Source organism: Alligator mississippiensis, chromosome 4 (genome assembly GCF_030867095.1).
Source record: "Alligator mississippiensis isolate rAllMis1 chromosome 4, rAllMis1, whole genome shotgun sequence".
Classification (NCBI taxonomy): Eukaryota; Metazoa; Chordata; order Crocodylia; family Alligatoridae; genus Alligator; species Alligator mississippiensis.
The window spans coordinates 214,055,376-214,067,606 of record NC_081827.1 but is presented as its reverse complement, the minus strand read 5'-3'; the positions used below and the strand labels follow the sequence as shown (position 1 = coordinate 214,067,606).

At 41.8% G+C, this 12,231-nt stretch overlaps 1 protein-coding gene across 3 annotated transcripts in view; it reads left to right on the top strand.

The window, feature by feature from the left end:
- The window catches only part of LOC102573036 (collagen alpha-1(XXVIII) chain), a 58,016-nt gene that overhangs the window by 29,468 nt on the left and 16,317 nt on the right, over window positions 1–12,231 (top strand). For all 3 annotated transcript variants that reach the window (XM_019480659.2, XM_014599329.3, XM_019480657.2), the window contains exons 19-25: window positions 517–588; window positions 1,621–1,689; window positions 3,274–3,345; window positions 4,168–4,236; window positions 6,205–6,273; window positions 9,418–9,486; window positions 10,646–10,714. In XM_019480659.2, the coding sequence (XP_019336204.1) occupies window positions 517–588; window positions 1,621–1,689; window positions 3,274–3,345; window positions 4,168–4,236; window positions 6,205–6,273; window positions 9,418–9,486; window positions 10,646–10,714 (489 nt within the window). The remainder of the gene's footprint in view (window positions 1–516; window positions 589–1,620; window positions 1,690–3,273; window positions 3,346–4,167; window positions 4,237–6,204; window positions 6,274–9,417; window positions 9,487–10,645; window positions 10,715–12,231) is intronic.

Sequence of the window (12,231 nt, the reverse complement as noted above, 5' to 3'; positions counted from 1 at the left end):
CACTAAGGGAGGGCCCTTAGTACTTAAGTATGGACTCAGAAGCTACATCCACATGAGCAGGGGCATGTGTTTGCAGCAGCACAAACAGCAGCGGCACAAATTTGGGCCACTACTCTGTGCTGCAGTGCATGCCCCTGATCATGTGGTTTGCAGCAGGACACATTGTCCCACTGCTTCATGTGCTGCAGGGTGGGGGCTGGCTGGGGCAAAGGGTGCCTCAGTGTGGAGCTAGCCAGCAGGCAAGCACCACGATGAGGCACCCTGTGCCCCAGCCAGCCCAACATGTGGAGACGGGAGCAGTCAACCCAGAGCTGCCTGCGCTCCCATTTCCTCATGCTGCAAGATCAGAAATCATCTGTATAAATATTTTTCTAGAAAGAAAAATTGCATTTTTGGACCCTTTCTGAAGAACATTTTCCTGATTGCAGAGGATTATATTTTTCCTATTTATATTTTCCTTTTTCTTTTTATAGCAAATATGGAGTTGGTTTGTTTTTATTTATTTATTTATTGCAGGGTGAACCAGGCTCTTCAGGCCTGGCAGGTTTGCCTGGTCTTCCAGGGGAAGATGGTGCCCCAGGACAAAAGGTCTGTTGGTTTCTTTGTCTCCACTTCCCATTTCTTCCCTAGCTCACTTAGTATCTGCATGAGGCAGGCAGTATCATTCAGCAAAAGAGTCCGTGAAAAGGGGGGTGTTACTTGACTTTGATTAGAACTTTTCAGTCAACCCTCACATGAATGTTAGGCAACCTTTCCCACAGAAATAGGTACAGCCATTTGGGGGCATCTGAATGTGAGATTTTTTAGGGGACTTTGTAAGCATTTAAGTTGAGTTGAGCAGTCATTTCTGGGCTTACAAACTTTTATTACACTGTGCTTGCAAGATGTGGGCTAAGGCAGCTTTGGGCCAGGGACCTTTGGTTTAATTTAGAGCAGTGTTTCCCAACCAGTGTGCCATGGCACAGAAGTATGCCATCAGAAATGAACAGGTGTGCCATGGAATTTTGCAATGGCAATGAGCTACAATAGGTATGAGGACGGAGAATGCCTCAACAGGTGTGTCGCAGAAAATTTTTATTAATGTAAGTGTGCCTTGGGCTGGAAAATGTTGGGAAACACTGATTTAGCGAGTCTGAGAGTTATGTTAACTTACAGCAGCAAGCTCAGGCTGCCCTGCTGGCTACAGAATTCCCCAGAGTCTCTGCAGTGCTATGCTCTGTGGCCCAACTCTTGATGCATCCTTCTGATCCTGTCCATGGCAATTGGTGGTAATTATGGGCCAAGACTAGAGAGTGGGTCCTTAGAGGACAGCTTTTAGGCTGCTCTTAGCAACACCTGTACCAAAGTAATCCTTCTTGAGTTGGACAGGAGGATTTCAGGCCAATATATGCCACTCTGCACTTTTTTATGTTCCATAAAGAGGCTTGAACAGGGGAGTAAATCATGTTTATGTGCAACCTCTTTTGGAGATATCTTTTACTCAAAGAAGCAAGGCTGGATTTGCTGCTGGATATACACTTCTTGTGACACAAGAAAGGACTTTTACCCTTAGCCCTAGACATAAAAAAATAAAATTACAACTACATTCAAACGTTGGTCTTATTTTTTTTTTCCATGCAGGGAGAGCCAGGACTATCTGGTCCTCGAGGACCTGAGGGTACTCCAGGGATTGGAATACAGGGTGAGAAGGTCAGAATTCCTCATTAAAGCTAATAAAAACATTAATAAAAACAGTGCTTGAAGAATACATTTCTCAATCTTCCCCATCTTGTTGGACTATAAATATATATCTACCTTCACTTTTTTTAATGACTTTATGAATGTTGATGAAAGCATCTGACTGCTGAATTAGTTTCAATCTCAGCCTCTAAAAACACAAAGGAGCAAAGTTAATCAAAGATTATTGAAATTACATTTTCTATTGATAAAAATTGTGGAGCTGGGTTGCCTAACAGTCTCATGGCAACATAATACTCTGCTATACACAACAAGCTCTTCATCCTGTGGAGATGCAGAAGTGTCAGTTCTCAGTGGAACTGCTGTTCAAATAAGTAAAGATTGCTGAGGATATGGACAAACATACCTTTTAGCTGCTTCAAAAGGGGTGGGAAGCTGCTGTTCAGGGGAGCACAAGAGCTGCTATGATCTAACTTTTGTATCTGGATTATCCAGAAGCAGTACAAATTGGTTAACTCACCCTCATTTTGACCTTGAATAAAGCAGAATTAAGGCTGGAGAGGTTTTGCCAAATTTATATTGCTACAGAATCATGCACATGTACCAGTTGCATCATAATAGCTTATGTTGGTATCTTTTGATACCACTGAAGTTTATACCCTGAATATATGGCTGCATTATTGGACCCACAGTTGGGTTTCTAGGTTTGGTTCTAGGTCTGAAATGCCTCTGGAATTCCTATTAATTCCTCTGGGCATCTGAAAGAAAATGTTAAAAGGGACTGGAAAGAGCCCTTTACAGATAGATTGAAGATTGCTGTAGCAAGAAGCTGCAAGGGGTAAAGGAAAGTGAAAGCAGAAAAATTAGTATACCCAAGGTAGATTCAAAAGATCCCCCCTGTAGTCATAAGTGGTATTTTATAGGATAGAGGGTGTACTGTCCTGATGTTGGGACAGTAATTGGGTGATACCAGACTTTCAGATGCTTAGTTTTGAACTACTATCTAGTTGGGTATCTTATCATTATGACTATATTGTAAGAATTTGTTGAATTATAGTTATCTCTGTACAAATTTAACTCTATTTTAAGATTATTCTGCCTAGAAGTATGCAAACAGATTAACTGGGAGGGCATTTTTCTTATTAATTATTCCTGACAGAAGGAAAATGTTTGCTACAAATATAGTATATTTGCCTTTTAATACAAAATGACTTTTCAGGGACTTACTAATATTTGTTATTAAAATTCTTTCTTGCAAATAATGTATTTATTTGATTCCTTGACTTGGTGCCTGCAAGCAAACTGTTTTAGGGTCTGATTCTTTTCATAGTGGTTTTACTATAATGTAAGTCTATTGAAATCCATGAAGTGACACCTGATTTACACAATTGAAACAAGAAAAATTATGCTCATTGTCTTCAGTTGAAACTAAATTAAATGATTTCCTATTGAAGTTAATGTAAATTGTTCATATGCAACAGCTACAGGATAGCATTTTGCTGTGTTTTATTAATGTTTACAAGAAATTGCACAGATTTTTTTGTTAAATATATAAAAATAAATGTATAACAATCTTTTTAAAAAAAATTCTTGTAGGGTGACCAAGGTCAGAGAGGTGTACGTGGATTAGCAGGACCAGCAGGAACCCCTGGGCCAGCAGGAGCTAAAGTATTTTTTTTGTACTATGCCTGTAGAAGAGAGGTCTTGCTCAGGTCAAAGCACTCGTTTGTTCTATTTAACAGAAAGAATGGCAGTGGAATGTACTTGCTTCTGCAAGAAATAAGAGTGATCAGAAATTTTCTCAATAAATTCTTCCTACATAGACACATCCATATGCACACATGTATTGAAACCAATCACATTATTTTGCTTGAAGCCTGGGAAAAAAAAATTCTATTGATGTTATTCCTCTGTTTAAATATTTGGAAAACATTTGGGTAGTCTGATAACAGGGCCATATAAGTATCCACATAGAAATTGAACTGATGACAGGACAGTAACTGTTATTTACACTTGTTTTGATTATCTTACTGAAAGTGAGATGACTCTAGCCTGCCATTTCTATTTACTTTGTGTCTCTCCTCAAGGTTTTTTTTAACTGTTTTACAGATAGAAAGGGAGTGGAAAATTGTAAAATATGGAGAAAAGAGCAAGCAGTATGTAGTTTGAGATGGAAATAGGTGAAGTACTTTAAGACAAGACCAGTGGTTGCATTTCTTGTTGTTCAGTAGGCTCTAAGAAGAGTTCAATCTAAAGTCCATTGTGACTCTTCCTACCCTGAGAATCTTCTAAGAGTAAATTTTGCACAATAAATTAAAAATAAGAATTTTATTTTCTACTGATAAACAAGCACAATTGCATTAGTTAAAACCTTTCTGAGATCACATGCACTTTTTCAATAGAATATTGAAAATCCATAAAGAAATGTTGTTACCTAAGACATGCTCTGGTCCATCATTAATGAAAATCTGTTTGGCATTATTCCCTTAGGGTGAACCTGGTGTACCAGGACGTCTTGGAATGCCAGGCCTTCCTGGCCGAGCTATAGCAGGACCAAAGGTAACATCTGCACTACAAGTTTCCTAATATTTAAAAAAGTCAACATGTGAAATGTCTTCAGCATGCACTGAGGAGCCTGGTGAGCTTCCATGCTTGTAAACATGGCTGTAAACTTCAAGTTATTTTAGACTTATTTCCATGTTTCACATTTTCAGTTTTGTGGGGAGTAGTTCTATTCCAAAATGCTGAGACTCACAGTGCACATCTACATGGGGCTTTTACTGCAGAGCTGACTAGTTAGCTCTGCAGTAAAATCTCAGTGTCTATATACTATCTACGTGAGGGTGCTTCAGTGTGGGAACTGCCTTTTGGCTAGCCCCACCCTGAAGCACCCTTATGCCCCAGTCAGTCTCTCTGCAGCATGTTGAGCCAGGCAGAAGCAGCCCCGGGCTGGCAGGCTGACCCCCAGAGCCCTCTGCCAGCCAGAGCTGCCCTGCCCTGGCTCAGCCTTCTGCAGTCCCAGGCGCACGTACAGATGGAATCGCCAGAAGCAATACACTTGAGTGTGAACTACACTGGAGTTTATTTAATTGCATTAATTGTATGTGTAGATGTGCTCACAGCAACTCAGGCTACACAGCTACAGAGTATGATACCTGAGAAAGAATAAATCATTTTTTATAGTCTTGGGGTGATGTAATTATGATGGTCCAGGAAAAAAATGAGAGGCAAGGATTTTTGCAGGTGATATCTTTTGGTGGACCAAGTGTATAGCTGGGAGGAACATTAATAATACAGTTAGTCCAATAAAAGATATCACCCACAACAATCTTTACCTCTCATAAATAATTTTGACTTTCATGGAACTCAAACTTGCCCTTTTCCCATGGACAGTTATAGATTATAACCAATCCAATTACTAGAGCCCTGGTGTCAGCTATTTGCTGTCTTAGTGTGTTTTTCCATTGGTATCTGTGAGAAGAAGTTTCATATAACTTCTTCAAAATAGCAAAGAGAGCTCCCCACATTGCTAGGTTTAACTTTATAGTTAGCCTAAATAAATTTAACTTTGGTCCTCACCAGAATGCACCCAATACTTATTTCAGCCCTACCGCACTAACATCTTTTGTATGCTGCATATCTCCACTGAAAGAAGAGAACAGAAACCAGAGACAACTATTCATGTACCTGGGAATAGAGGCTAATTTGCATAATCTCTTCACCTACAGAGCAACCTCACAACTGCCTGGCATGGGTATGGGAGGTGAGGTTCTTTCAGTTTGGCTTTATAGACTGGCCTGGCTCTCTTTCATAAATTGGCCCATTCTACAGCCAGCGATTGATCTCGTGGCGTATAAGAACGTTGCACCGGGTTTCATCTGGATCAAGCAATTTTCTGTCTGGCTTTCTGGGCTGAATTTTCAGAAAATGCACTGTACCTTGTTTTCACACTGGAGTTAAGCCAGAGGCAGGATTTTCAATAGTGATTCGGAGTACCTCAGTTTTGGGCTGCCCAATTTGAGAGCCCCTAAGGTGGCCTGACTTCCTAATTCTTGATCTTCAGTATTACCTGGCAAGCAAGTCCTTTTCAAGCAAAATTCAGGGTAGACACTCCAAAATCATTCATCACTTTGGCAGGTCTTGCAATAAACATCTATTAAAAGTATAAACCTTTCTAGGAACTGGGATGATATGTTCATAACTGTCTGAAAACATCTATCATGCTGCTGGTGCTATAATAATGTTTTTTAAATAATAATAATAATAATAATAATAATGTTTTTTAAATACTTTTTCCATTACAAGGTCATGTATCTTCTACCTAATAAACAAAAAGCATTTGACAAGAAAATACGGACATTAAAGATTTTTACTCTCTCAATACTTTGTAATTAATTTAAATTTTAAAACCTTTGTTTCTAAAATTTTCCAGGTATATTGTGAATGTGACAGATATTGAAGTAATACATTTTACATTTACATTTTGACTTAGAATCAAAACTAGGATGTATATTTTCTTAATTGTAGGGTGATATTGGGTTACCTGGTCCTGCTGGCCCAATTGGAGAACCAGGAATTGGACTTCCTGGTGCAAAGGTAAATCCCAAGCTGGCAAACTCATTTAAAAAGTGAAAGCAAAGGAAACCACAGTAAAAGTCATGTTGGCTTTTCCATTTAGGTGAACAGTTGGTCAGTTAGGACAAGGGTGCTTAATCTCCAGCCTGTGGCTGAAATATGGCCTGCAGAGCCATCACATCTGACTCATGGGGCCCCCATGGGTAAGAAAACTTGGTGGTGGCAAAGCAGGGGCAATTCATATGGCCATCCTTCCCCCTGCCAAATTCCCAAACCCCAAGTGGTGAGTTGTAGCTGGGCCACGCATCTTCTCCCTCCACAGTTGGGTCAGGGCAGGACCAGGCCCTTCCCCATAGCTCAGTTGGGGCTGAACCATGTTCCCTCCCCAGTGTGGGGCCAGGTCAAGCCCTATTCCTCCCCACATGGGGCCGGGCAGGTCAAGCCCCCTTCCCCTGCAGGGCTAGGTTGGGGCCAGGTTGCACCTTGTCACCCTCTGTGTGGCCAAATAGAGCCCACTCCTCCTGTCCTGGATGCCAGATTGGGACCCCTAGCCAGATCTGGCCCATGGATAGACAGGGCTCTGTTTATCCAGCCCGCTGGGCAACAAGGCTGAGCACTGCTGACTTGAGACATCAAAATGTTCCATAGCTGTTAGGACAGATGAACACAATGGGCATATGGCAGAGATCTGCAGAAGCCCTGGAGACAAACCCCAAATGGTGTTTATTTCCCCTCATCTAACAAAACTATTTGAAAACTTTAAACCAGATGCCTAGTATTGAATACTTTAATTCTTCCAAATGTTGACAAAATTTTCTGAATGGGAAGTCTAAGCCAATGTAAACAGGATTTTAAAATCTTGCTATTCTTGTATTACTGCCTAATAGGAATGGACTTCATTACTTTACTCTGAACAGCTCCTAAGTATTTTAAAATACAACCATCTCTTTGAGCCAAAGAAGAAATAACTTAAGTAGTTTATAGGTAGGGCCTGGTTTAAATCTCAATTTTGCATTTTTCTTTAAATTCGAGTTCCCCAGCAAGTGGCCGTATCTATGACATTTTGTTGCAACAGTGGCAGCAGCAGTGGTGCGTTGCTGGGCAGGGCTAAGTGAGCAGTGGGAGGGAAGTGCTCCCTCTGCCTCCCTCTGCCACCAGGGACTCCCCAAGCCCCACTGGCTTACATGAGATAGAGGCAGCAGTGGTGGCCACCTGCCCAGCGCCACACTGTCATGGCCTGCGCTCCCAGGGTCTCCAAGGAGACTGGCCAGGAGCCTGAGACAGGGGCTGTTGGGAAGTAGAGTCTGGCCACGAGCTGGATCTGCCACTTTGCCACTTTGCCTACCCCTGTTCTATCTCCAGTATTTATATATTGATCGGCAGTTTAATTGTTCCATAGCTGGTTTCATGGTCACAGAAGGAGACACCACCTCTCTGCTAGATATGGCCAGTCCCATAGTTGTTCTCTATTTGCTGAGAAGCAGAGCACCTGGGTGATACGTACAAACCAAACGGACAACAGCCATTTCCTTTTTCTCCCACTTTGTTTTCTCAGAAAGTAGCTTCTTTCTTAAGTATGAACTCCAGTAGTAAAGCCAGGAAATAGTATGGATTACTGTCAAGCCAGGTCAGAATCTGAAAAAAAACAAACAGACCTTAAAATATGGACCAGCTAGCTAGTTGGAAAGTAGATGTTACGGATAGTGGATACTTCCTCCATTTTGCTTAGCTTCAGCGTTAATAAGCTGCTCTTCATTCAGGTACTACACCTAGAAAGCCAGAAGATGGTGCTGTTTATATTTTATATCAGGATGATATGAAGTTGGATGTTGCCCTGATTTTTATAGTTTTTGTTTGCTTTGTGCATGTGACTCAGAGTAAAACCACCCAGTGGCACTCGTAGTTTGCAAGAATCGTTTACGCAGTAACAGAAGAGTGCAGAACATTTTAAAGTATTGTTACCCCCTTTTGATCCAGTTTGTTCATTTTCAGTGTCATGTAGCTTGTTTCCATCTAAAGGAAAAATTCAGAGTAGAATCAGATATTTATTTTTCCTATTTATTTGTAATGGTTGTAAATAAGGCTTGTTTCTCTGTTTGCAGAAAGCATATATGCAAAGCATAATGCAAATAGCATTACATTTTGCTCACATTTCTTAGCTCCCTTCCAACCAGCCAGCACTTCAACCAAAAGTTTTCTTAGCTTTTTTTCCCAGTTCTGTAACTGCCCTAGGCTTTCTGTTGCCTTCTTGGTCAGTTTCTTTGGTCTTTCTGCTGCTCTTAGACATTCCTGCTCTCTCTAAATAATGGCCAGCAAAACCTCTCTACTCCCACAGCTTAATTGTTGATGGGATTTGCAGGTGCCTTTTTTGAGTGATGATGTGCCTGTGTTTTGGATGGGGGCTTGTAATATTTCAGGTATCTGATTCCATAAAAGAGATTAGTTATTTCTTACATTTATCCCAAATATTATACCCACCAGTTTCAACAAGGTTCCATAAGACATCCAATCAAATATGAATGTGTGATTTTTAAAATAATAAAAAAATTAACAAGGACCTTGATGACAGAAATAGTGCCTGGAAATACTTTGAAATCATTTTTCTAAACTGATTGGATTTCAGGGTGATTGTTTCAATGCAAAATATCTGTTTTATCCACAAAGCAGGCATAGCATGTGTAGTGGCAGTGCTAACTTCCTCTCACTGTTCTTTTGAAGATTGTCCACCACCATCTACAGTTACATTAGGGGGGAGAATTCAGTTTTCACAAGTCTCTTCGTTCTCCCTGACATTTATGGTCCCAATCCTGGTAGCTGCAGTGATAATACGATGTAAGCGCGTGATATGAACATGGGGGATTTGATTGGTGCTATCATTATGAATAGGTCACCAAAGGACACGACTATGATAGTTACAGCATTCTTAGGCAAGAGTTGAACTGGTGACCTTATAGTGAAAGGGCCCCATAAATCCTCAGAGGTAATTAATCCCCCAAATGTAGCTTCTTATAAATCAGCTATAACAGCTACTGATAAACTGGAATATACCGATAAAATCAAGTCATTTACAATATTTGGTTACCAAAGAAGTTTTATTTTTATGTAAACCTCACCTGACAATGGCTGTACAGGAATGCATTCAAACTATTTTTCTGCTGTTACCAGGGCGAGTGTGGTCTCCCAGGACCCCCTGGACCATTTGGGCTAAAGGGAGATGGTTATCCAGGTCCTCCTGTAAGTATGCGTAACATTTTTTACATACTGATTGTGAACAGGTAGGTACCGATCAGAAAAAATTAATCCGTCTGACTTTTGGTCCAGAGGCATTTTATGGATCTTCTAGGCTCGTCAGCCTGAGACATTCATTCTAGCGTGGATGGTAAAAGAGAAAGTTTCCCTCTGGGGAGCAAGAGATCCCAAGCCCTTCCAAGAAGCCAGGTCCCTCGCTTAACTTGATTACTAATAGCAATATATTACACGTGGGGTTTTATTTTATCACTGATGCTTCAAGCTGCATCCTAGTATTCTGATGTGGCAACTGATTCTTCCCTCTCCTCTAGCAGGTAGAATGCTAGCCACCTAGGGAAAACATTTTGTGATGAACTGTAGCTTTCTGATACAAGTTCTTAGCAGCAATATTTCCACTGAGTGTTGTGGAAGGCAGTGTCCCCTGGAGCTCCAAAAAAAAGCAGCCCCTGCACCACCCTTAAGACTGTGCAGTGTGCACTCTCCTCAGCTGTTGGCCTGTTTTGTGGTGAAGAAGAAATAAATACCCTCACCTGCTTTTTAGCTTCCTGACCATCCATGCACAGGATAAGGCTGACAAATGTGCTCAGCCCCTGTGATGAGAGTACAAAGAGAAGAGGCTCTTGTACCTTCTGCCTCCCTTGCATGTGCAAAAGCCGTGAACAGTGCTGTGCACCTGTTATATGCAGCAACATGCAATGCAGGAACTATCAGTTCCATGACTCTAAATTACCAGTTATTGAGCAAAGCTGCTGAGCATTTACGATGTCTAGAAGCGTCTGACAAGGTTGTGTTATCACAGACCCATGTTAAATGCAACAATAACAAGTGCATAAAAGTGCCATATTTAAAAATGCAATTAGTTTGAAAATGCAAATAACTTGTATTTTCACAATGTTTTGTATTTTTTCTTTTAATTTAATGCTGGGATCTATTGTATTTGTCTCCAAGCATGCAAGTTCCACTGACTTCAGTACATGTTTACCTGAGGGTAGAACTGAATCCGTTAGTTAAAGAAAGAGTACCTCTTTAATACATGTCTCTTAATTAGATATGAAAGGGTTGAGTTTGTTTGCCAATATTGTGTTTATTTATTCCATGTATCCTAAGGTTAGATTAATTCTTCATGTATGACTTTTGATTTTAGGGACTTCCAGGTCCTCCAGGAGCTCTTGGTGAGCAAGGCCCTGAAGGAGTTGGAGTACCAGGACCTAAGGTACAGGCTATTAACTGTAGAAGAACAACCATGTAAAAGAGTAAATTCTCCTTTAAATATATAGATAGTATTTCTATTCTCGTGAGTTATATGCCAAAAACAATTAGGCCTATTTATTCAAGCTTGTATTTATTCTTTAGTATCTAACAGGACTATCCTTTTCCAGTCTTCTATTATATGGGGTCATGATATGCTTTTCCATGGCATATATTTCCTCTATTTAGACTTTCTATCCCCCTTAACATGTTACAAGTATTGCACATTAACTGTTTAATTGTGCAGTTACCTTGAAACCAGCTACATATGCAAAGTATTTATCACACAATAAAAAGCTCCAACCAGCTATAAAGTTAGACCTCAAAAAAAGTCCATGAACATAGCGATGTTACAAAAATGTGCACAACAGCTGGTTGTGATCAAGCTTTAATTTGGATGTGTAGCAGGAACCAGCTGGGTCCTGGCAGCCGCAGGGTGCAGCTATGATCTCCCAGTCCTGGGGGTGTGTGAACCCCCCAGAGTGGGGAGATTGCTTCTGCAGTTACCTCCCAGCCTTGTGGGATTTCATGCCCCCCTGAGCTGAGGAAGTCATGGCAGCAGCAGCAATCTTCCCTGCCCTCCCCCACCCCCCCCTAACGTGGGGAGGTGGTCTTTGTGGGTTTGCATGCCCCCATGGGGTGAGGAGGTCACTGCAGCAGCAACAGTCTTCTCTCCCCACCCCCACAAGGGGGGAAAGTTACCACAGCAGCAATCTCCCCACCCCCCAAAGTGGGGAGGTTGCTACAGCAGCAGTCTTCTCACTTTGGGGGTTTTCTAGATTCATAGACTCATAGCTGTTAGGGTTGGAAGGAACCTCAATAGATCATCGAGTCCGACCCCCTGCATAAGCAGGAAAGAGTGCTGGGTCTAGATGACCCCAGCTAGATACTCATCTAACCTCCTCTTGAAGACCCCCAGGGTAGGGGAGAGCACCACCTCCCTTGGGAGCCCGTTCCAGACCCTGGCCACTCGAACTGTGAAGAAGTTCTTCCTAATGTCCAATCTAAATCTGCTCTCTGCTAGCTTGTGGCCATTATTTCTTGTAACCCCCGGGGGCGCCTTGGTGAATAAATACTCACCAATTCCCTTCTGTGCCCCCGTGATGAACTTATAGGCAGCCACAAGGTCGCCTCTCAACCTTCTCTTGCGGAGGCTGAAAAGATCCAGTTTCTCTAGTCTCTCCTCGTAGGGCTTGGTCTGCAGCCCCTTAACCATACGAGTGGCCCTTCTCTGGACTCTGTCCAGGTTATCCGCATCCCTCTTGAATTGCAGCGCCCAGAATTGCATACAGTACTCCAACTGCAGTCTGACCAGCGCCCGATAGAGGGGAAGTATCACCTCCTTGGACCTATTCGTCATGCATCTGCTGATGCACGATAAAGTGCCATTGGCTTTTTTGATGGCTTCGTCACACTGCCGACTCATGTTCATCTTGGAGTCCACTAGGACTCCAAGATCCCTTTCCACTACCGTGCCCCCCA